Source organism: Parasteatoda tepidariorum, chromosome 6 (genome assembly GCF_982258835.1).
Source record: "Parasteatoda tepidariorum strain Cologne lab strain chromosome 6, Ptep-v5.0, whole genome shotgun sequence".
NCBI classification, from domain to species: Eukaryota; Metazoa; Arthropoda; class Arachnida; order Araneae; family Theridiidae; genus Parasteatoda; species Parasteatoda tepidariorum.
This window is the reverse complement of record NC_141760.1, coordinates 108,379,301-108,406,763: the sequence shown is the minus strand read 5'-3', so window position 1 is coordinate 108,406,763 and position 27,463 is coordinate 108,379,301. Positions and strand designations below refer to the sequence as shown.

Here is a 27,463-nt window from a genome sequence, read left to right as displayed (position 1 = left end):
ACGTATCGCATTACAATGCTAACCAATTGATACACGGACGTAAACAAATGCAAACCGGTTTGATCCGAGTAAAAACAATAAAGCTGTATAATATCTCCTGATAATTAAGATTTGCTTGCACGCCACAAATATTGTGTTCAGAATCAGGAATTTTAAGTTTTTGTTGAAAATTAATGAGGCAGGAGTTTCTAAAAATCTTTTTAATTCGTCTATTTCCTGTTCTTTGGCAAAATCTCCATAATTGATCGCATCAGGAAAATGGTGCGAAAATAAAAATAAAAATGAGCTATTAGAGCAGCATCAACTAGTTGCTGTTTACTTAATTCGGAGGCTTTTGTTATCTAATCATTCAATTCTATTTTTCGCTTATCATTCTTTGTGACTGTTCTTTTAAATATTAACGAGATAGATTCCACTTGAGCAGAAGAAATCGTCGATAATAATTTATAGCATTCCTAAATACCTTCGTAATGGGTTGACAATGGCAGGTTTGGGAATTATTTGTATAATTTCTACTCGATCTTATTCCTTTCTACTCGGTTTTATTCCTTCTTCTTTTACCAAATAACCCTAGAAAGAAATTATGGTGTGGAAGGAACAATTTATAGAACTTTTAGGAGATATTATTCGACTGGTAGGAGGAAATATATCGCCCATCAATTATGTCAGAGCTTGTATGGAATGTATGCGAGACGAACACTCTAACCTTCAAGCCTGCTGATCAATTCCAGTTCCTTCATAAATATTCGAAACAATATAAATTTACTTATTTGGCCCTTTTCCATCTAGTCATGGCATTAAATGGATTTACATTGTTGAAGATGTTGAACTGTTGATGCAAACAATTCAACCAAACTGTTGAATACAAACAGTTCAACCAAACTGTTGAATGCAAATAGTTCAACAGAAGGGGCTTGATTCTAACTCCTATTTAATTAATTGAAACACATAAAATACAGCACATATAGTAGTCGTAAAAAATACATGTATAAAACTCCACAGTTCAGCGACTGAAGATGGACTAATTATATTGTAGCTAGATGGCGTTCAGCATATAGTTTGGCTTAGGAGGGGTTGTTGTGGCAATCTGAACTGTAATTAGATCTTTTGCAGAAGTAATTTTACTCGTTGAACAAGATATTTATAACAATTCAAATAGGGAACGGTTTTTATTGCTATTTAATAAGATTTTTTTTTCTTTTTAAAGATTTCAATATGAATGTTAAAATTTATAAATGGCAACATGTAAAAAATCTCTCTCTCTTTTTTTTTTGTTTTTTTTTTTTAATTGACATCTATTTTAGCACGAGTTTATAAAATAAAATAAATATTGATTTCGTGAGGGGAGAGTCAGCCCTTTTTCAAATAGTAATAAAAAGTAAAAAGGAACCCTTTTACAAAAAGTAATATCTAATATTCAAGCTTTTTTTTAACCAATTTATAATTGGAATCTTTTTTAAATAATAGTACTAATTAAGAACATACTTAAGGTATTATTTTTAAAAAGGGGAAATTAAAAAAGCAACCGTTAAAATTAAACTGAATTTCTGAAGTAATCAATATTTTACGTAAACGAGAATTGTAAATAAAATGTAATTTTATAATTATATAAAGAATTGTTATAATAATTCAATCGAATTTTAATAAATAATAAACTATAATTTTAATATGTAAAAGCAATTAATAATAATTGGAATCTTGTTTAAGTAATAGTACTAATTTAAGATATTCTTTTCAAAAAGGGAAAATTAAAAAGGCAACTGTTAAAATTAAAATGAATATCTTAAGAAATGAATATCTTAAGAAATCAATATTTTACGTAAACGAGAATTGTAAATAAAATGTAATTTTATAATTATATAAAGAATTGTTATAATAATTCAATCGAATTTTAATAAATAATAAACTATAATTTTAATATGTAAAAGCAATTAATAATAATTGGAATCTTGTTTAAATAATAGTACTAATTTAAGATATTCTTTTCAAAAAGGGAAAATTAAAAAGGCAACTGTTAAAATTAAAATGAATATCTTAAGAAATGAATATCTTAAGAAATCAATATTTTACGTAAACGAGAATTGTAAATAAAATGTAATTTTATAATTATATAAAGAATTGTTATAATAATTCAATCGAATTTTAATGAATAATAAACTATAATTTTAATATGTAAAAGCAATTAATAATAATTGGAATCTTGTTTAAATAATAGTACTAATTTAAGATAATCTTTTCAAAAAGGGAAAATTAAAAAGGCAACTGTTAAAATTAAAATGAATATCTTAAGAAATGAATATCTTAAGAAATCAATATTTTACGTAAACGAGAATTGTAAATAAAATGTAATTTTATAATTATATAAAGAATTGTTATAATATAAACTGCTGTTTGTAGAAAATGCAACACCATGAAAGAATCATCAGAATTATATGAAATTTAATGCAGAAACGACTTGTACTGATACAAATAAATGATGAAATTTTCAAAACAAAAGAAACAAATTAAGCGTCCGAAATCAGTATTTGGTGCAGCCACCACGCGCTGCAATAAGTGCTGCTATACGACGTGGCATGGAGTCAAACAGATGTTGAATATCTGCTTGAGGAAGAGAATTCCATATCGCTTGTATGCGCAACCAAAGTTCGTCTTTGGAAACTGCAGGACGCGGATCACGAGTGAGACGCCGACCAACCATATCCCACACGTGCTCAATAGGCGACATATCCGGCGAATAAGCAGGCCAAGGAAGAAGTTGCATGCGTTGTGCTGAACAGAAGTCTCTAACAGTCCGCGCAACATGTGGGCGTGCATTATCCTGCTGAAAGATAGCTCCAGGGATGCCTTGAAGGAAAGGAACGACTTCGGGCTGTAGCACTTCACGGACGTATCTGTTGCTATTGAGATTACCCTCAATTCGTATCAAATTGGATCGTCCATGATACGAAATCGCACCCCAGACCATAACTCCGGGTGTTCGACCACTATGTCGTTCAATAATACACTCAGGAAGGCAGCGTTGACCGGCATAACGTCTAACACGAACACGGCCATCATGGGTCCACAAATTGAAGCGTGATTCATCTGAAAAGACAACTTGGTGCCAATCAGCTCGCCAGTCTCTGTGCTCAAGAGCCCACTGCCGACGCAGCCGTCGATGATCCGCCGTGAGGGGAATCCTGTATAATGGCACCCTTGCACGCAATCCACGGCGCAGCAGACGACGACGAATTGACGAAGCCGACAATTGTACACCTGTAGCAGTAGACCAATGTGCTGCCAGCTGCCTGGAGGAAGCTGTGCGATCATTCACCGCCATGCGGAGCAGGTGTCGATCATCGCGCTCTGACGTCACCTTCTGTCGTCCAGTGCCTGTTTTTCGAGTTGTTCGGTGCTCGTCGGTCCACTGCTTCCAAACTCGCATCACTGTGGAACTGTTCCGCTGCATACGAGCTGCTATTGCGCGATAGGAAAATCCTCCTTCTCGAAGGCCGATTATCCTCCCTCGTTCAAACTCCGTAAGTTGCTTGAATTTCTTATTCTTCCGTCGTGGAGGCATACTCAGGTCTCACTAAACGTTTGCCACTAACAAATAATCATAGACTATTTTCAACGTCCCGCTACAGCACTTTATTTATACGCTTTCAGCATCAATTCAGAGGGCGCTGCGCGCGCCACGCACGCGCGATGGCTCTGAAACTTTATTAATTTGCATAATATCCTATAATTGACATTTGCTGCGAATTTCATTTGATTCTGATGATTCCTTCATGGTGTTGCATTTTCTACAAACAGCAGTTTACCAATCGAATTTTAATAAATAATAAAATTAAATTAATTAACTAATTACGTGCTAAAGATATATACGCTACTACGAATCGCTTTTTGAATTCCCGACAAATATTATACTAATTTCTATAATTAAATACTGTTAATTATGAATACTCAAATGAACTCTTTAATAATATGATAAATAGATTTTAATATCCTGTATAAAACTAATAAACAATATGAAATTAATTTTTTTTTAAAAGTAGGCGTTAAAAATTTACAATTTAGTACTATATTAAATTTAGCTTGATTTAATTTATGTCGTTCTTATAATACCTATTTCGAGGCTTTTGTCATGGTTATTTTCAGCTTTTTTCCCATTTCCTACATTTTTTTATGTTTTTTTTTTCTAATTTCTTCCTGTTAGAAATAGGTTTCTTTTCCCGAAAAAACATCAGCAAAGAGAAAAGAAAGGGAAAATTGTTATACTTTCCAAAAATACCGAAACATCGTTGCCATCGCTAAATATAAAATTATATTTTGAATTTGAATCATAAAACAAGTTTATAAAGCCCTATTTTCCCTCTTGTGTTATGATATTAAATAGTTATGTTCACTTTATATTATATTATTATTTTTTATGGACGTCAGTCATTATTTTTTTTGAACACTGCCTATCAGCGCATATGTATAAACTAAACTATTGCAATTATTTGCTAAATAAAATATCATTATTGGCTATAATATCATTATATTATTAAAAAAAAATTTAAAATAATTATCGTTATCAACAAACAATAATAATATTATGATTATTTGTTTTATAAACTAATATATTTTTTATTATTGCTACTAAATATTATATCGTATAAGCATATATTTGGGAACAAGTAATATTTTAACATATAATGTAATTTAATATGAGTATTTATGCGTTTCGTGAAAAAAATGAACAGCAAAAATACTTTTTAAAGCATAATCTTCAAAAAATATATTTTATTTCTTTTAACCATTAAAGTCTTTATCTTTATTTTTCTTCGTTTCTTTTCTTTTCCTTATAAACTAGCCACAACCTACAAATAATGTTAATATTTTTAAAAAAATTAAATTTATGAAAAAATGTTTTCTCAAAATGAACATTGCTGTAGCCAAAACAGTTTTTCAGAGAAAAAAAATGGAATTTTACGAGTAAAGTTAAACAAAATCATAACCGAAAACTAGTTTTTAGAAATTTTATATTCACTGTTTAGTCTTACGAGTAATAATTTGCATTATTTTAGGAGACTTTAAATCCTCGAAATCAATTTTTTTATTTAGTCTTTATTTATTTTTAAGTGTAGGAGGAAATCACACAAAGTTGCTATTATTTTTCTTTTTCTACAAATGGCGTGATTTGGCGGCTCTGAGCTCTAATTTTGGCATCCTCTCCCTGCCAGCAAAAATGACAGCTCTCTTTGCTTGTCATTAAGCGTTACTTGAAGATCTCAATCAGATATCTTCCACTTCTTTGCACTTGCTCTTTAGATAGCTAATGTAAAGCAAGGAGTTTGTTTCTGTTCGTATTATATTTAGTTCCGTTTTGTTTATTTAGAGCATAGAAGCTACAGCATTAAAAGCAAACGATTTGTTTTTCGATAAAAACGCTATGTTTTCCCTCCGTTCTTAATTTCATTCCACGATTTTAGTTAAGCAGACAGATTTTTCTTTTTATCTGAGACTAATAAAGCTCAGTCTTAATCAATTTCCCTTTGAGAGCTTTTTAACATTTTATATTTGTTCCATAACAAAGAGAAATGACAAAGAAAACTCGTCTGCAAAAATAAATAACGCTGATTTCAACATCTGGCAACTTGCATTTTACAAGTGGAATGATGCATAAGAAAAAAATGGTTCCTAATAATAAAAGCGTCATTGTTTTCGAATAACAAGAACTTCTGTGTAGTGGCTTTTATTGGAGGGATATTTCTAAGAGTGTACACTTAAGGAAGAAAGAAAATGGCCGATAACTTATTGGAGATCGTTTTACAGCAAAGAACAGATGAAATTCGTCAACGCGACACTCTAATTGAAGGGCTTAGAATGGAACTAGAATTGAAAAATAAACTTATTGTTAAACTTCGAACAGATTTAGAGAAGTTTCGCTCGGCTATGAAGCCGATAGTTGCACAAATGTCTCGTCAGATGTACCTTTGGAGCTCTGGAGAAGAAGATGATAGTTCTTCGTTTGAATCCAGCAGTAGCAGTGAAGCTGAGGTGCTTAATTATGGAGATAAAAGGTCAAATTCTGCTGACCACTCTAGAACCAAACGATTGGCTATTTCCGCTGAACCTGCGTGCGTTGAGCGCATGCGTAACTTGAGTCTTATTAGGATTCCTAAAACAAAAGAGTGAGTTTTTCATTTTTTTTTTATCTCATTAGTTTAGAAATGACGAAAATGTCACGAAATTTTTTTTTTAAAGTCTTTGTGACGTGATTAATTTTGATTTGCATTTTCTAAATTCCAAATGGAAAATAATTGCACTAAATATGTGAGTAAATAAAAATGTAATTAAAAAAAATATTATCAGATAGTGAGTTGATGAGTTTGAATTAAAAATATATTTTCCCTATGTAAGAAGCACAAGTAATATGAAAAGACTAAAACATGTAATAATATCATACAATCAATATATAAAAGCAATATGAAACGTGATATACACATATACATACGTATATACGTGAATATATATATATATATATATATATATATATATATATATACGTGGAACCTGTAAAAGTGACCACCTGGGTAAAGTGAGAATCTGAGTAAGGTGACCATTTTCTGCAAGTTTTATTTAAAGAGTCCTTTTTTAAAGACTCTTCATAAAGTGACCACCTCTATATAGTGACCATTTGACTTGGTCCCGAGGGTGGTCAATTTAGACAGGTTCCACTATATATATATATATATATATATATATATATATATATATATATATATATATATATATATATATATATATATATATATATATATATATATATATATGGGTCATTCTCACGAAAACTGTCATTTTTCAGTTCATAAAATCCCAAAAAAGTAAAGTGAATAAAAAGCTCTGAAACTTTTTATATTAATAGAAATATGTAATGGCATTATAAAGAAAGTATATATCCTATTAATTATACTTAATATTTAAATTAATTAATTTTTTAAATAACTAATTTATAGTTAATTAATTTACAATAATTAATTAATTAATTTAATAAATAAATTAATTAATTTAATAAATAAATTAATTAATTTAATTAATTAATTCAATGATTTTTTAATTTATTTTTCAAATTAAATAATAAGTAAATTAATTATTTTCACTATTTAAAAAGTGAGGGAATGACACTAATAGTGAGGGAATGATATTTTATTTCAATACATGTTTTTATCTAAGTTACATCTACTTAAAGTTTGAAAATGATAACATACTAAGTATATCTAAATTTATTATAATTTAGTCTCATATATTTAATAGTTTTTACAGGTTTGGGAAATAAAATTGGCTGGCACGATTGAACCAAAAAAATTTGATAATATACTCGTCTTGAATCATTCCCTCACTTTATACACTAGTGAGGGAATGACGAATTCAATAAAATTTAAAAATAACAGTTAGGCCTAATTAATTTCTGAAGTCAATCACGTACAATTATATTCATACAAGAAAGCAACATATAATTATCCACTTTCTCGATGAAGTTGTATTTTATTTTACTCTAAAAAATGACATGAGGGAATGACAAATGTAAAAAATTTTACCTGGTTTGATTCATTCAAAATTCTTCCACATCAAAGCTCCTTTAAGATGAAGATGGAAACATACTGCAATTTTGTTCTATGATGCCAGTTGTTAACTTCTGAAGTTTTTATTAAAATATTTTCATTCTAAGAAGATTGCAGGTGATAAGAACATTGTTGTGAGGGAATGACGCGAAGCACTGGGGACAAAGTTTAAAATAGTGCTGCGTTAATATTTTTATCAGAAATTAAATTTAAAATTGGTTTTCTGAATTCTATATTTCAGTGTTCTGAAATAAAAAACACGAATTTGTAAAAAAAAAATTTTTATTTCAGAAACAATTTTTTTCTTTTCTTAAATCAGCAGTGGGGACAAGTGAGGGAATGATATATTGGTATACTTTAATTACCTAAAATAAATAAAAAATAAAAATTGATAATTTTATTTTTATTCTTTTGTTAGCTTGCATTCTGAAGGACACTTTCTCTGAATTATTTTTTTTCGTAAGCTGTATAACAAGCATAAAATATACTGGGGACATGAAAATGACTGTTTTTGTGAGAATGACCCATATATATATATATATATATATATATATATATATATATATATATATATATATATATTTGTGTGTGTGTGTAACATAAAAAGCTTCTAATAATCTTTTTATGTTATTTTCTCTGCTATAAGCTATAAAACTTCATCTTAATTAATTATTCAAATCGAAACACTTTCTCATACTTTTAAAAAGTCACATCCTGTTCCTAAATCTATTTTTTGCTCAAGTATGCATAATTATAAGTAAATAGACATTTCCCCCCTTAATCTTCCTGGGAATCACTAGACCTATTTCATAAACCAATAGTAATTTCTAAGATTTCCCTCTTTTTCCTAAATAGAGACATTTTCGGATTTTTTGCAAGATTTTTCCCTACCAGAAAGACTGATCGTCGATGGAGTTAACTCATTTTTCGCTCGTCATCTATTTGAGAATGACCAAATAAACTAATTTTGCTTTCATTAAAATCCTGTGTGTGTTTTCCGTTATATATATATATATATATATATATATATATATATATATATATATATATATATATATATATATATATATATATATATACTCGAATGTTCCAGCATTTATTTACTTTCCATAAAAGTGTCACCAACATAATTTATAATTTTTGATGTAGAAAAAAAATTAAATTTTAAAATCGGGTTATCTTCACTGTGTAATACCTCTCTGGGAGAACCAATTTTTCAGTTTATTGATTTGTCAAAACTCTGTAATCCTTAAAATGCAACAAATGGCGACCCAGTCGTCATTTTTATGAAAAATGGCCATAAACGGACTTCATATGTAATAAAGAAGAAAAAAAATGGTAGCAGTCTCGAATATCTTCTCGGAAACAAGCTATGATAAAAAGTTTTTTTTTCTACCAGTTTTTGCTCTTTTCCGTTTTGAAATATATTAGCTTTCAGCCTAGAATAGGACCTCTTATGTTGTGCAAAGGTGCGGAAGACCGCATAATTTACAAGTCCGCCAAATATCCACACGTTTTAATTTCAGAGCAAAATATCTTCATTTATTACACAAACGTAAATTTAAGGTTTGTCCCCTGCAATTTCAGCTTCTTTCTCATTTCTAAAAATATTCCTGATTACTTAAGGTTTGAACTTGACGGTCAAATTACCGCTTTTTACTAATCGCTGTGATCTTGAATATGAATAGAAAGTAATATATTTACTATAATACATAATTGAAATTAAAACGTGAAAACGATTTTTTTTTAAATTTATTTTTTACTTTTTGGTGGTTTTCTGAGACACCAGCAACTATAACCCGCACAATTTTATAAAAAAAAATCGTGATTTTCTTGTTGGATATTTCTCTTTCCTTAAAAATATTTTAACATGAATTATAGGGATGTATATAGTTTTTTTAACACATTAAAACATTAATATATGAAAAATTAACTTATGAATTTCAATACAGTATACTCTCGATATCTCGAACTTCGATATCTCGAAAACCTTGTTATGTCAAAAAATTATTTTTCCCTTGGCATTATATATGCATCAAATGTTAATTTGAATTCTTACGTCGAAGAGATTCTTTTCCAAAACCTTGTTACGTCGAAATAGGAAAAATCCCAATATAAGTTTGTTAACCAATTATTTTCTATTTAATGCATAATTATTTTTGCCCTTACCTTTTAAAAATAAAATTATCATTGCTGTATTTAGACTTACAGTCAACTATTATTTCATACATATTTGTTAGTAATCATTCTTATGCTTCATAACTCTACTTTATTAGAGTAATATTTTAAAATATATTTTCTAGTTTTTACAACATATTTAGTAATAATTTAAAATTAAAATTCCTAATTACGTTTCAGTAATTCTTATTATATTAATAACTGATTCGATTATAGAGAATTCGCATTCTCAAGTATAGAATTGGCACATTAATGATGATATTCCCTTCCGCATTAACCTGGAAAATCATGACAAATAACTTAATTATGAAAGGCTTATGAATAACTTAATTGTGAATAATTCAACTTTGAGATATCGAGAGTATACTGTATTTTGTAAATTCAAACTTTTGATTAATTCTAGTAATAATTTAAAATTAAAATTCCTAATTATGTTTCAGTAATTCATATTATATTAATAACTGATTCGATTATAGAGAATTCGCATTCTCAAGAATAGAATTGGCACATTAATGATGATATTCCCTTCCGCATTAACCTGGAAAATCATGACAAATAACTTAATTATGAAAGGCTTATGAATAACTTAATTGTGAATAATTCAACTTTGAGATATCGAGAGTATACTGTATTTTGTAAATTCAAACTTTTGATTAATTCTAGTAATAATTTAAAATTAAAATTCCTAATTATGTTTCAGTGATTCTTATTATATTAATAACTGATTCGATTATAGAGAATTCGCATTCTCAAGAATAGAATTTGCACATTAATGATGATATTCCCTTCCGCATTAACCTGGAAAATCATGACAAATAACTTAATTATGAAAGGCTTATGAATAACTTAATTGTGAATAATTCAACTTTGAGATATCGAGAGTATACTGTATTTTGTAAATTGAAACTTTTGATTAATTCTAGTAATAATTTAAAATTAAAATTCCTAATTATGTTTCAGTAATTCTTATTATTTTAATAACTGATTCGATTATAGAGAATTCGCATTCTCAAGAATAGAATTGGCACATTAATGATGATATTCCCTTCCGCATTAACATGGAAAATCATGACAAATAACTTAATTATGAAAGGCTTATGAATAACTTAATTGTGAATAATACAACTTAGAGATATCGAGAGTATACTTTTTTTGTAAATTCAAACTTTTGATTAATTCTAATAATAATTTAAAATTAAAATTCCTAATTATATTTCAGTAATTCTTATTATATTAATAACTGATTCGATTATAGAGAGTTCGCATTCTCAAAAATAGAATTTGTACATTCATGATGATATTCCATTCCGCATTAACCTGAAAAATCATGACAACTTAATTATGAAAGGCTTATGAATACATTAATTGTGAATAATTCAACTTTGAGATATCGAGAGTAGGGGAGAGTGGGGTCAATTGTAACAGGGTACGATTGTAACAGAGCAAAAATTTCGAGTGTCGGGTTTTAGATTTGGTTCTTAGGTGGCGCACAAGGTGTATTTAATAAATCTACATGTACACCCCTGCTGGCAACCATTTCTAGGTACTTTTGAAAGAGTTACATCACAAAAGATATTTTCACGCTACGCAAGTAATTTTTTTGGTATTAGAATATTATATTGCAACAAAGTAATTTTGTTTAAATAAATAAAAATTATTAACCGAATATGTAAGTGGACACCTTAATTAACATTTCAGAAAAAAAAGATTAGTTTAGTTAATTAACTAGCATTGTTTTTAACAAATTAAGCTGAAATGGCGTCTTGGGGACAATTGTAACAATAAGTAAAGGGACGATTGTAACAGCTGAAAATAAATAATCTTATGCTTACAAACAATTACTTAACTTTTTAAGAACCACCAATAGTTTCCTATATCATTTATATTATGTTGCATGTGCATTATTTTATTTGTCACCTTTCACAGCATAAATTAAAATTTTTAACCCCTTAAAGTTAAAAGTTTAACCCTTTAGGTCTCTGCTCATTATTATTTTTACTCCTAAAATATCACTACTATTTTGATCAATAAAAAAATATATCACAACTATGATAATATGTATAATGAACTATGTTTTAGTTGAATTTATGAACTGTTACAATTGACCTCGTAAGTGGGGACAATTGTAACAAGTGCACGACTGTCGAAAATTGTTAATTACTAATATAATAACATTTAAAATAAGGTATTTATTTTTTTTTCTAGTAGAGAATAGTCTACTTTACTCGTCTGTCAATTAATACTGATAATATATTGGATTTTTTGTTAGTTAAAAATAGTTAAGTAAAAAATGTTACAATTGACCCCACTCTCCCCTATACTGTATTTTGCGTATTCTAACTTTTGATTAATTCTAATGAAAATTTAAAATTAAAATTCATTATCATATTTCAGCAATTCTTATTATGTTGATAACTGATTCGATTATAGAGAATTCGCATTCTCAAAAATAGAATTTGTACATTAATGATGATATTCCATTCCGCATTAACCAGAAAAATCATGACAAATAACTTAATTATGAAAGGCTTATGAATAACTTAATTGTGAATAATTCAATTTTGTGATATCGAGAGTATACTGTATTTTGTAAATTCAAACTTTTGATTAATTCTAGTAATAATTTAAAATTAAAATTCCTAATTATATTTCAGTGATTCTTATATTAATAACTGATTCTATTCTAGAGAATTCGCATTCTCAAAAATAGAATTTGTACATTAATGATGATATTTCATTCCGCATTAACCTGGAAAATCATGACAAATAACTTAATTATGAAAGGCTTATGAATAACTTAATTGTGAATAATTCAACTTTGTGATATCGAGAGTATACTGTATTTTGTAAATTCAAACTTTTGATTAATTCTAGTAATAATTTAAAATTAAAATTCCTAATTATGGTTCAGTTATTCTTTTTTTATTAATAACTGATTCTATTCTAGAGAATTCGCATTCTCAAAAATAGAATTTGTGCATTAATGATGATATTCCCTTCCGCATTAACCTGGAAAATCATGACAAATAACTTAATTATGAAAGGCTTATGAATAACTTAATTGTGAATAATTCAACTTTGAGATATCGAGAGTATACCGTATTTTGTAAATTCAAACTTTTGATTAATTCTAGTAATAATTTAAAATTAAAATTCCTAATTATGTTTCAGTGATTCTTATATTAATAACTGATTCTATTCTAGAGAATTCGCATTCTCAAAAATAGAATTTGTACATTAATGATGATATTTCATTCCGCATTAACCTGAAAAACCATGAAAAATATCTTAATTATGAAAGGCGGTCTTTCTTTTCAGTCTTCTTAATGCTTATGTGTCCCCAATAAACTCTGATAATGACGCAAACGAGAATAAAATAAAAAAAACTCGGCCCCGAATGAGAAATTTGGGAAGCCCTCCAACAAACGACAATTACGATTTCAAGGAGGGTAATGCCCCCTCATACCTGTAGTTCGTCTGGAGATTCATTTAAAAAAAGATACCTGAATCATTTTCAGAGTTCTAAATCCTTAAGTAATCATCATGATGCGAAATATATTATTCTAACGAAAAGTTACAGTTTTTTGAAAACTCTTCCTGATCTAATATTACTGCTCTACACAGTTTTTCAGTCTTTGAAAAGTTACGCTAACAGTTATTTAATCTTTAAAAAGTTACTACACGGTTTTCTTTTATTCAATTCCTTCTATTAGTTCACGCTCTCCCTATTATCTTGTTCAAATTTTCAATTCGTTAATAAAATACTTTTTATTCATCCACTCAAGATCAAATACTTTTTTTAAAAACTTGTACTGGATGACACTTCATGTTAATACAGTTTTTTTTCAAATATTAATTCATTCATTAAATAAGGTTGAGTGAAAAACGAAATGGAATTTTATGATGGGTTAAGCGTTAGTCATTTTTTTACATTTTACTATAAGCGATTCGGTTTTTCATATATTTTAAAAATAACATCAGTGATAATTTCTAACTTATAGCTCTATTTGAACAAAAAAAGACTTTATTGCGCGTATTTAAATATTTAATTGGGTATACTATAGCCTACGTCACAGATCGTGTTATTCCTACTAAATTTAACTAGTAAACAGCATTTTCTGCGAACCTGATTTCTTGCAACAAGTAAAAGCATCAAACGAAGTGTCTTGTTTATAAGTCGCTACTCGCCAGGTTGGAATTGTATTAGTCTAGTTCCTTTGGAAATAATTTATATTGTTGTTTTACCGAAGTTTATGAATTTAGTAAACATATATAAAACTTAGTTTATTAATTAAACTAAAAGGTAAATGTTATTCCTAGTAAGTGGAAGTAGTTGTGCTTTTTTCATATTATACCCAATTGTTTTATATTCGCTGCGTGAGATAAATTCAATAAAGAACATTACGTGTTAGCACGTGTGGTTCACGTCACCAGACTTTGATAGTTGTCTGATACAACACGCTCCTTTTTATTCCTTCCAATTTCTAAATTTAATTAATGAATTTAGTTTTATATGAGAGAAGAAATTGTAATTATTTAATGAAAAGTAACTAAAATAAATTTTTAGTAGGAATTGACTAAGTAGGAATTAACTTTATTTATAGATAAAAAAAATAAACTCAATTCCTACTTTCATAGTTGTTTCATTACTTGTTCTTTGAAAAGTTACTAGTTTTTTTTTTTATTATTCTTTCAAAAGTATTAACAAAATTTTTCAATCATTGAAAAAGTTACTGGAATTATGAATTATTTGGGCTCATATAAATTTGCATGATAAAATGATATTTTCCGTCTCTTTTTTTAAAATCTTCATTTGATTTCAGTTGATAGTTTTTTTTTTAAACAACATTTTTAGTATATTTTTTTTGTCGAAAAGTACAAGTTTAAAAACTTACCTAACAGATGATGGTGTAAATGTTGCGAAAAATTTTTAGGGAAGTGAGGGCACATCATCAGGATCAAAATTGCTCAATTAAATATGCCCGGAAATGTCGTCGTACGCCGATAGGGATACTTTCCCATTGTGAGCTGTTTTTTCGTGTACTTCTGAACAGGACTTAATAAAGGCGTACGGCGACGTTTCGAGCATGGGTTTCTAAGAAATTTTAATCCTGATGATGTGTCACAACTTCCCTAGAAGTTTTTAGCAACGTTTACGCAACCCCCTAAGTCTTTGTTATATATAAAATTTATGTAACGTTAATTTTTTAACAATTTTTTTTTTAAATGTCCTTAAAAATCGGAATTTTAGAATTAAAATTTTCACACCCGAGTTTAGGCAAAATCAAGTATTTTGTATAAATGTAATAATTTTTTTTTTTCACTAGTATTAATCCTTGAGCTTAGAAATTTCAATCTAGGAAGAAAAATATCGGCGCATTGGCGAGTTTTGAAAAACAAAGATTAATAATTTTGTTTATATATTTTAAAAATCCAATAAATTCTTTTCACAATATGTTTATAAAGTATATAAATAAAACTTTGTTTCAAGTTTAATGCATTCAATCTATTGCTTTCTTATGCTCTTTGGCGAAAATGTAGGAAAATATTATGCATTTGTGATTTTGTTTTAGGAATTTAGAAAGGGCCATTTATATTATATATTTGTGAATAGAATATTTTTATCATTCCATGAGTTATTGTAATACATTATTCGAAATTTTATTTTCAGTTTTATAGATAACAAAATGGATAAGTAAGCAAAAAATTGAACATGGAGAAAAATATTCAATCACTAAAAATAGTTATAATATCACCTTAACTGATAAAGAGTTTATTGTATTGATAAAAATGTCTGAAGTAGCAAAAGCTTTAAGTTTCCGTAATTCTTTGGGGGAAAAAATCGTCGTGTTAAGATAAGTGCGTAAAGTTAAGTGATATTGGCATGGTTACTCAAATATCTACACGTCAAAAAATAAAAATATTTAATTTTTTTACTGTGTAAAACAAAATTGCTGATGCATTCAAAGCTTTGTTATCGCGGCAAAATGCTACTTTCGATCAATCGAAAAGGTTACTTTTGCCTTTACGAATAATCCGATTACGGTTAAAAGAGTGCATTTCATTGATATAAAATTTTTTCCAAAATTTGTCCGCAAATTTTGAAAAGTTTTGCTCATTTTTTTGAAGAATGATAAACTTAATAAACGCTCAAACTTTGACGCTAATAAACATATATTTTGGTCAATGCGCATATTTTTATAATAGTTAAAATTTAGACGACCTATTCATGTTTAAAGAATTCTAATTAAAGTTGTCAAAAATTTTATTAATTGGTCATTTTTGTGTTAATAGCACCATTTATAAAGCATAGGACAGTTGTTTTTTCTAGTGACTTTTGGAAATCGAATCTTTTAATGGAACCTTATGATATAAATTAATCCTTGTCAAATTCACAATAATATGGTTCAATAGAGCATTTTTAAAATTTACAACAAAATTGCAAGATCCACACTCGGATAATATGATTCGATGTTGAAACAATTTTTCTGAGAATATCATAGGTATTCAATAAAATTTCATATGTAAAATAATAATTGCAAATTATTTTTTTTAAAAATGGTTAGAATATCGCTATATAAAAAAATGGTAAGGCCATCGCCGCTGTTTTGGATGTTTATTTTATGAGTACTATGTACTTGTAACTTATGCGCAGTATATAAAGCTTATTATTATTTTTCTTAATTTTCTTCGTTAATCTCTCTTTTATTTATTCCTTTTTGATTTCATAAGACAAAAAGGATAAGAAGAAAAAGAGAGAAAAACGAAGGAAATTAAGAAGAAGTTAATAAGTTTTATTTATTGCGCATAAGCTGCAAGTATATAGAACTCATAAAATAAGTGAAAAATATAGACAAAATAGGGAAAGAAATAGTTAAAGATGAAAGAAAAATGAAGAAGAAAAAGTATTAAAATAAAAGATTTTTAAAAAGATTTTAAAAAAATATATATTAAAAATTAAAAAAAAACAAGGTACTGAAAAGATATAATCTTGTCATCAGCTCACACGATTATATTCGCAAAAGAGAGTGCTTTCTAATATTGTATTAATATAGCCAAAATAAAATACATAAATACACTTGTATTGATATATTGTGTGCGGAGCACCCAAAAAAATTGAAACAAAAATAGAACATATTAAATAAAACAAATCAAGCATATATATATATATATATATATATATATATATATATATATATATATATATATATATATATATATATATATATATATATATATATATATATATATATATATATATATATATATATATATATATATATAACGTCGTTGCCGAGTGGAAGGATTAAAACAGGTCATAGGTCGGGAAGGAGGGTACAAAATTTATTTATTAATTATTTAGACAAGAGCAGTCATGAGAGTGAGAAAAAGTCCACATGAAAAGTTGCGCTCCTTGGTTATATGTTAGGGAAAATCTTGCAAAGTAAAATCCGTAAAAAGTCTTAATTTAGGGAAAGAGGGAAATCTTAGTAGTTGCTATTGGCTTATGAGATAGATCGAACGTTTCCCACACAGAGCAAAGGGAAAATTGTCCTGCTTTTAATTCCATGCATAGTTGAGCCAAAAATAGATTTAAGAACAGGATGTGGCTTTTTAAAGTGTGAGAAAGTATTTCGATTAGAATAATTAATTAGGATGAAGTTTTATAGCAAAGAAACTAACATAAAAAGATTAATTGAAGCTTTTTATGTTACATCCCCCCTCGTCAATAATGTTTAATTACAATCCAAAATTTAAAAAAATTTTCCATTTGCAAAATCTTCCCTCTGATTGAAGCACTTTTAAGATAATCAAATTTGTAATTTTAACAATATATAATAGTAATATAACTTATAAAACATTTACATATGTTCTCATTGTAAAAATTTTAACACAATTAAAAATCTGTAGTAGCTTTATCAGCAAATGTAAAATTTTCATTTTCAACGGTTTTTTTCTGAATTAACAGCTTTTTCAATTTCAAAAGTATTTTGTTTAAAGATCACAACACAGCTTTTTCATTATAAGAATTCTTCATAATAATACAATTTAAGTTAACTCTTCAGTCATGATAAAAAATAATAAACATTTGTTAGAAATGTGTAATTTAAAATGTAAAACACAAAAAACATTTTTACAGGAAAAATTTCAATCTGGAATTAGACTTGAGTTTTGTTTACCTTGTTTGAAAACAAAAATGACACAGTGGTTGTTATTCTGAAGTCCAAGATTTCAATATTGTCTTTATTTCACTTTATTTGTTATTTACCTTTAATATTTATCACTTTAATAGCAAAATATCCACACAAAAAAAATTTTTTTTCTCTATGTCCAAAATTTGCCTTCTATAACATTTTTTCTTTTCTTTTTCTCTCTTATTTTTCTTTCTACCTTCTTTTATTTTACTTTTCTTTCTACTTTCTTTATATTTATTTATTTGTACTTTTATTTTCTTTCTTGGTATTTTTATTGCAATTATTAACCCGGATTTCAGGAAATATGTGTACAGACAAATTGCTTTTATAATCAGAAAAGGTGATCAGTCTTCTCAGATTTTACATTACAACCAGTCAGATCAGTCTTCTCAGATTTTACATTAATAGAAGCTTTTTATGTTACATGTAACATAAAAAGCTTCTATTAATCTTTTTATGTTAGTTTCTTTGCTATAAAACAACTCCTACTTTATTCCTAATTAATTATTCTATTTGAAATACTTTCTCACACTTTTAAAAGCCACATCCTGTTCTTAAATCTATTTTTGGCTCAACTATGCATGGAATTAAGAGCAGGACAATTTTCCCTTTGCTTTGTGTGGGAAACGCGCGATCTCTTTCATAAACCAATAGCAACTACTAAGATTTCCCTCTTTCCCTAAATTAAGACATTTTACGGATTTTACTTTGCAAGATTTTCCCTAACATATAACCAAGGAGCGCAACTTTTCATGTGCACTTTTACTCATTCTCATGACTGCTCTTGTCTAATAATTAATAAATAAATTTTGTACCCTCCTTCCCGACCTATGACTTGTTTTAATCCTTCCACTCGGCAACGACGTTATATATATATATATATATATAACGGTGTATATATATATATATATATATATATATATATATATAAAAATAAACGGTGTGGATTGGATCCACACGGTGTAAACGGTGTGGATTGGATCCACACCGTTATTTTTTAGTTATATACAAGTCATTACAGCATGATTAACGAGTCCAGTTTCGGCATAATCTTTTATTTTACTAAACGATGGTGAAAAAGCAGTTTCACCCACCTCCTGCCGGAGGGGGAAAGACACAGATTCCCGTCAAAACGACAGAGTTCAGATGGTAAACATGAAACACCAAAAGACACGCGAAAAACATCGCTCTTAGGTTTTATACGATACTTTCAATGGGTAAACAGGGCAGTCATATTGCATTAATTGTATTCCTACGCCTCATTAAAATTATTTATTACTCATGGAAAATCGTTTAATCTTTCCTTATATGGAAGTGAAAGATCTTAAAATAACTCCTCTTTTGAAACATAAATCTAATTATAATTCATTGGCACGTTTTCAGCCTTGAAGTCCCAAAATAGAATATCTGCATTTTATGAACACGAAAAGTTTTAATGCTTTTATTAATACAAAAGTATTTTTATAACTTTTGTATTATATATATATATATATATATATATATATATATATATATATATATATATATATATATATATATATATAGTTTGTCTAAAGTAAGAGCTCCGCAAGCCATTCGATTGGACCTATGGCGGTGGCTATGGTAACGAGGTATAACTATTTCAAGGTAAGGATGTGAGGTCATTGTTTAGGACAGGTTTTGGCTCGGCTCGGCTCGGCGAGAGAAATGGAATATTTTTCTTCGGTTTATTGTGTTAGTCCTAGAGTGAAGAAAATCCTTGTTTCCATGGCAGCAGACAGCCTCAGACTTTGTGGAGGGGGGAGTTCTTACCGTAGATAAACTATATATATTATGCAATATTTGTGAAAAATTGATTTTGTTTCAGTTCTTACCTACTGATCCAGAAAGCCATCTTGGACAATGACTTTCTTAAGAACCTGGATGCAGTTCAGATGAAAGAGATCACGGATTGTATGGCTCCCATTGAGTATCTGGCAGACAGTCTTATCATTAAGGAAGGCGATGCTGGATCCGTTGTCTACGTTATGGAAGGTATTTTTTAACCTTTTTTCTAATGAGTTCTTTTTTTGTGTAAAGTAAAAACTATTATACCTCGTTTGTAACTTAGCACTGTTCAATATAGATTTTTTGTCATCAATTTTCAGCGTATTTTATGGCGGCAATTTCTTTACATGAGAGTAGTGTATAGTGAAACATCAAGAATGTTCTTTTACGTTAAACTATATATATTTTAGTATAGAACTTGTAATAACAATAAGATATGATGCTCAAAAAATCACTGAAGTTCTTTTTTATGATGCAATTTAAAATAAGAACAGTTAATTCATTGTGCATTCTAAATCTTAAAATAAAAATTATCTATAAATCAAACATACTCGTAGCATAGCATAAACTATTTAATGCATTTTACAATTATTTAAGAATTCAAATATATTTATCTGTTGTTGTGTCAATTGCCTATTTGCCGTGCCAACAAGCCTGCGTAGAAAACAAAGCGAGTTTAAGACAGAGGGTGCATTTCTCGTTTTTTAGTAGCGTCATCTATGACCAAGAATACGATTTCTGCCATCTCAGCCCGTTTTACAGAATGAACCGATTCATACATCCACTCATTCATCCACAGATCGTAATTTTGATCTGAAGCAGAGAACGATCCATCTCCGATTCAGTATCCCCAGAAGTATTGATTCGTTACGGGGTTTCAGAGGACTTTGCGACCCCGAAAGATTTAACGTGTACCGGTCACCATTTAATATGCGGGTTTTGTTCGCCCCTGTGGGATTCTAACTCCCGCTCTCACCAACACGAGTCAAACGTCTTACCAACCAGGCTATCCCGGCCTATATATTTATCTTTATTACACAACTGAAAACATTCATACATTTTGTAACGACTTTTTTTTGTTGATGCATAGCAGTTTGCAAAACAACAGCAAACTCTCTCTATTTCGTACTAGATTGTAAACAACAAACTGACGATATTTTAAGTACCCGAAAATGAGTGGAGGCGAAATGATTCACGCTTATTTTTGGATAATTTAGAGATAAAAGTAATTCGCGATTTATGCGTGAGCTTGGTGAAAGCATTTTTAACTATTGGCGTTAATATTTAACTTCACCCCTTAGGGTGAGTAGGGATTTGATGTTACCTTGAAATAATGTATTCCTTAACACAATAATGTTAGATTGTTTAATACGCTATCTGGCCAAAATTATCCGGACATCCGGTTTTTATGGTGGTGGAAGCATAAAGGTATGGGGGTGTTTCTCGTGGTTTGGCCTGGTTCATTAGTTCCTGTGGTTGGAAACATGAACTCTGAGATGTATGGGGACAATGTTGCATTCCCAACTCTAAAGGCAATATCTCGGGGAAGGCCCATTCCTGTTCCAGCAGGATAACTGCTCCATTCACACATCATCGAGACTCGCACAGACGTGAGTTGGACGAAATGGGTGTTCAAAAACTGGACTGGCCTTCTCAGAGTCCCGATCTAAATTTCATAGAACATCTTTGGGACGAATTAGAGAACAGATTATGTAGCCAGCCAAATCGACCCTCCTCACTGCAATCACTCACTTCAGTTGTGATGGAAGTCAATTCCTATTCAAAAACTGGTGGAAAAGTCTTCCCAAGACGTGTGCAGGCTGTCATGAATGCAAAAGGGGGACCAACATCATATTAAATATGTGTCTCGGGACACTCTAAGTCCATACCACTGTGTATCTGGACACTTTTGGCCGGATAGTGTACTAAATTTAGAAAGCACCGCAGGTTTTACAGAGATGAGCAATTAATAAGCATTAACCTACGATGGATGTTTTGCTCTTTTATGATAAAAAATAGGATATGTTTTAACCACTCAAATTCTGTAATTATGATCAGGAGTTTTTTACTCGTAAAACATCATTGCATGCGTGTTTTACTGTAACATTATTACATATGTCTTCATTTCAGTAGTAGATATAAATTTTTCCGATTCTGCACAGAGTGCGAAGCGTTTTTAAAAAGTGCTTGAAGGTGCTTATTTTTGATTAAGCACCCATAGTACAATTTTTAAAAGCCCTTAAAAATGCTTTTTTTTATTCGGGGTTTGTAAAAAGTGTTTCATTTTCTATCTTTCAGAGAGAGATTTTTTCTCAGTCGTGTCCGATTGTCATCGTAAATTACAAAAAAAACCCCCTCTATTTTCACAATTTTATCTGCAATATTTATCAAAAAACTAATGATTTTATGATGATTATGTAATGTTTTTGATTATGTTTTTGCATTTTGTCGATTTTATATTTATAAATTTAGAACTTTAAACGATAGAAAAAAATAATTTTTATTGCTGAACATATCCTAATTATGATTTTTTTAAAGTGATTATAAATATTTTTAAGCGCTTAAAAAGTGCTTATTTTTAATTGAAAAATCTGGCTACGCACCCTGCTGCTACGACCTACTTAAGTGCTAAACAAGCCTGTATGAAAGATTCGATGCTTTTATTCCACCTGTAAAGTTTAATTTACAACATTTGAGCCATCGACGTTTTCTAATAAATCACGAAATCTCTAAATTTGCCTGAATATACTGCTACAAGAATGACTATTAAATTATTTAATAATATAATCAGCTTTACTCACGTTCTTCGTACGGGGTTAAAAAAAAGTAAATAATCAATGTAACGGAATCAACAAAATAGAATTGAAAGGCGTATAAAATGTTTCTAATTTTTATTTATTATTGGTTTCGTTCACCCTTTCTGGTGACTTTACATTATAAGATTAGGCATTCTAGAATTTCAGCACATCAGATTCAAATTTAACTATATTCAGTATTACTCAGCACCGATTCATGATACGGCTCGATTTACCACAATAAAGCAATTTTCTCCATTAACTTGCTGTTCATAACTTATTTTATTTTATTTATTTTATTTATTTTATTTATTTTATTTATTTTATTTATTTCATTTAGTTTATTTATTTTATTTAGTTTATTTATTTATTTTGCTACTCTTTTCGAAAGCGCATAACTATAAACAAAATGAACACGTGATTTCAAATAACTTCAGAAATACGGATCTGGCACCGTATTTATACTTGAGTTTACTTGATATGACGAATTAAAAAAAAATAAGAACGTAGAGAACGTGAAAAACCGGCCCATCCTGAGTAACTGTTGATCTAATGATCGGATTTTCACGTTCTAGGACTCAAACTTAATGGCTCAAGGGGGTGACCTCAAATATGCTAATTAATACGTGCAGACGATATTTTAAGTTACGAAATCAGGCACAAAAAAGTACTTTATCTGAATAAATATACCTTTTTTTTTCTTTTTTTTTTGACGGATTCCGATTCCTGACCCCCAAAATATAGGGACTGCCGCAATCTAAGAAAAATGGTCCCAATAATAGTAATAATCCCTCTAAAGTTAATATTAATTTTACTTTTTGCGTATTTCTCTTTATCTTGATAAATTTTTAAGCAAGGTGAAATTTTTTTGCATACAATTATAAAATTCGTTTATCCAAAGATAATTCCATGCAAAAAAAAAGAAAAACATTTAGTAAATATTTATTATTTTTTAGTATTTTATTTAATAATGGTCACAAAACTTTTGAATTGTAAGGTATACCATTTTTTTGCAACATTTTAAAGGATATAATTTTACATGATAAAATACAAATTTGTGCAAAATCGGTTGAATAGCTCCTGAGAAAGTGAATTTCCAAAAGGTCAGATATTTAAAATTCTATTTTCAGGAATTATTCAACAAATTTTGTAATTTGCCATGTAAAATTGTGTTCTTTAAAATGATTAAAAAAATTCTATGCAATTCAAAATTTTCTGACCATTCTTAACTGAAATAATTTTTAAAAAAATAATAAATATTTACTAAACGTTATATTTTACATGGAATTATCTTTGCTTAAACGAATTTTTTAATTGTGTGCAAAAAATTACAAATTCGCTTTAAAAGCTCTCGAGTTATAGCGAAATATGCAAAAAATTAAAGTAACATTAAGGGGTTCAAACTTTGGAGAGCTCATCTGACCAAACTAATGGGACCATATTTCCCAGATGGCGGCTACCCCCTATATTTTGGGATTCAGAAATCCGAATCCGTCGGAAAAAAAGGTATGTTCATTCAGAAAAAGCACGTTTTTGTGCCTGATTTCGCAGCTTACATTATCGTCAGCACTAATTAATTAGCATATTCGAGGTCACCCCTTCGAAGCATTAAGATTGAGTCCTAGAACGTGAAGATCTGTTCATTAGGATCAAAAGTTATTCAGGGTAGTCCCCTTTTTTAGCGCACTGTACAACGAAATTCGGTTTTGAGGAAACGGAGTTCTAAGATGTCTATAATATTGTTCTTAAATATTTTAAAAAATCGTGTGCAGTTTAAAATAATAATATGTAATGTTAAACCTATTTTTATTTTATAACCGACGTTGAACAGCCACTCATTTTGGGGTTTACGTGTATTAATGTTCAACTCCGCAACCTCGTAATTTTGAACTCAATCCTGAGAACAAGGGATCTCCTGGACTAGGCACTGGAACAAACAAGCTTTCATGGAGGACTTTTTTTATCAAACTAATCTGCATTTTCGTAACATGGAGAGGAAAATCTCTTACAGCAAGGGGATTCTAACCCATTGATGGGACATGTCATTGGAAGGCGAGTGCTCTATCTCCTGAGCCACCGTGACTCAATGTTAAACCTATGATTTTGAACGTCCTTTCCTGGCGAGCTCATTAATTTTTTTCTTTGCACTCCAGGGTCCAAATTTAAACAACACTCAGTTCTGGAGTTAGAAACGTGATACACACACTGAAACTCGTTCCTTTTATTTTTTTCATTGATTCAATAACTATTAAATTAGAAGATCTGATCATTAAATTGTAGTTTCTAATTGCAGAGGGTAAAGTGGAAGTGACGAAAGAGGGAAAATTCCTGTGCACAATGGGGTCTGGAAAGGTTTTTGGAGAACTTGCAATACTCTACAATTGCACAAGAACAGCCACAATACGAGGTAAAAAGAAAAAAAAAATACCGTTTCATGTTGTTCGTAATGTAAGCTAAAATCAATGAATTTAAAACAGTTAAAATGTCTTCTCAGTTTTATTAATGCATGCATATTTTCAGCTGTTGTGGATTGTAAGTTATGGGCTATTGAGCGAAACGCTTTCCAAACTATTATGATGCGCACAGGATTAGTTAGACAAGCTGAGTATACAAACTTTTTGAAAAGGTACGACTTTTTTTATTTTATTAAATAAACCCTGGCAGCAAAATAATTAGGGCCCTCTTTGTTCCAATGTTCACTAATCTTGACTCAATAAGGGTTCAAAGAGCTGTTATTTTCCCGATATTAGCCCCAGATAGAACTGTCCAATTTACCCGATATTTTACAGCCACTTTACAACTAATATCCGCGCTATACAGGGTGTCCCGAAACGACCGCATAAACTCTGCACAGCTAGATTCCTCGTTGGGAGTACATAAAAACTGCCCAAAGAAGCGTTCCTGTACGATCCATACTTAACGCGAAAAATACGAGATACAAAGTATGACGTCACTACCGGTGCAAGAAAAAAACACTTTATTGAACATATCAACAGCAGTATACAATGCACAATTTAAATCAGATGTTCAAAGTGTCCGTTTTCAACATTATCGCCTGGAAAGATATGCAAATACTGTTGCTGATATGTCCAATAAAGTGTTTTTTTTCTTCCTTGCACCGGCTGTGACGTCATACTTTGTTTTTCGTATTTTTCTCGTAAAGTACGCATCGTACAGGAACGCTTCTTTGGGCAGTTTTTATGTACTACTCCCAACGAGGAATCTAGCTGTGCAGAGTTTATGCGGTCGTTCCGGGACACCCTCAGGGCTGATTGTGCTCCGGAAAAAATCCGGATTTCCGGAGATTGAAGGTTCAGATGTTTCAAAAAATCATTGATCACAAAAGTTCGGAAATCAAATTTTCAAATGTGGAACTTAAAAACACAGTTTACTTTATTTGTTTGTAAGGAGAGCTACTTTATAAGCTTATATTCAAGATTAATATTCATTTTTTATCGGTAAATAGTTATTATAATCATAAACTCAAGAAAGAAAGACATATTTGTAAATTTCAATTACTTCTCCAAGTCATCATAGGTATGTGTAAAATTTTAAATATATTTTAAGTAAATTAAGAAATATTGAGAAAAAGGAAAAAAAACTTGTTTAAATTTTTTTCAAATTTTTCGATTTAAACTTTTTTTTTACTCAAGAAATTTTCCGGAATTTTGACTTGGGCTCACAATCACCCCTGCACCCTGTATGGAACTATCAGATTCACCCTATATTTTATATTCATTAATCAGCCAATATGAACCCTATATTTGCCCATAAGCCAGATATTGCTCCTATATTGGACCAATATAAAAAAAATCAAGACATCTCTGTATTGGTTCATCGATGCATGTTCATATATCACCCATATTGAGCCAATTTTGAGCTCAACTGGGGCCAAAGTGAAACTGTTTCTTGGGAATAAAAATTTTTAGGGCTTGTCCAGTGATTAATAGTAATTAACACAGTGAAAAGAGCAATAAAGAACATTAGTAGTAGCACGTATGTCCACGTGACCAAATTTATACTTTAATAATTGTCTGATACCACGCGCCTTTTTTTTTCTCCAATTCCTTCCATAAGTTCACACTTTCCCCATATATACTTATGTATCTCGTTTAAATTTTCAGTAGTTAATTTTTATTGAGCCACTCAAGTTCAAAAACTTTTTTTAAACTTGTAGTAGATGACATTTAATGTTAATACAGTTTTTTTCAAAAATTAATTCATTAATTAAATTTAATCAATTAATTTTAGTTTTATATGGGAGAAAATTTTTTAATTATTAATAAAAAATAACTAAGATAAAATATTTCTTTATTGACCTAAGCAGGAATTGATTTTAATTTTTTTTAAATATATTACTTGTTTTATCACTAAATTATTTAATATTCATACATTTAGTATTAAATCTATATTGCATTATACTTTATTTTTTTTAGTGTTCCTACATTCAGAAGTCTTAGTGATGAAATCATCATTAAAATTGCTGATGTATTGGATGAGGTAAAAATAAATATATAATTTTATTTTTGAAAAAAAAAATTTTAATTACAGCATTGAAATTTTTCTGATTTACTTAAACAATCTTGGAGAATAAAATAATTACATTTTGTAGTGCACTGGTTTATGAATCTTTCATAAAGACCACTTTTAAAACTTGAATTCTTGTTAAAAATGAAGTAAGCACACACTATGACCCATAAGGTAATATTTTTGCGTTGGAAAAAAAACTTATACAGGACTGAAATCATAAAAACAAGTTTGATTGTTGGAGTTGGAATGTGATTACATAGAGTTGCAAACAAAAAGAAGTGATTAGAAACTAAAAATAGTGAGAAAAAAAAATTCTATCATTTACCATTTTTGCACAAAAAAAAACATTTTGAATTTTCGTATCCACCAC

At 29.3% G+C, this 27,463-nt stretch overlaps 1 protein-coding gene across 2 annotated transcripts in view; it reads left to right on the top strand.

The window, feature by feature from the left end:
* Positions 1 to 27,463, top strand: part of LOC107453180 (cGMP-dependent protein kinase 1) — a 90,093-nt gene that overhangs the window by 30,329 nt on the left and 32,301 nt on the right. Inside the window, exons 1-5 of one of the 2 annotated variants that reach the window (XM_087166422.1) lie at positions 5,287 to 6,158; positions 19,809 to 19,975; positions 24,857 to 24,970; positions 25,084 to 25,189; positions 27,000 to 27,063. In XM_087166422.1, the coding sequence (XP_087022548.1) occupies positions 5,767 to 6,158; positions 19,809 to 19,975; positions 24,857 to 24,970; positions 25,084 to 25,189; positions 27,000 to 27,063 (843 nt within the window). In that variant the 5' untranslated portion in view covers positions 5,287 to 5,766. Of the gene's footprint in view, positions 1 to 5,286; positions 6,159 to 19,808; positions 19,976 to 24,856; positions 24,971 to 25,083; positions 25,190 to 26,999; positions 27,064 to 27,463 lie in introns of those variants that run through there. The other variant, XM_087166423.1, reaches the window with a different exon arrangement.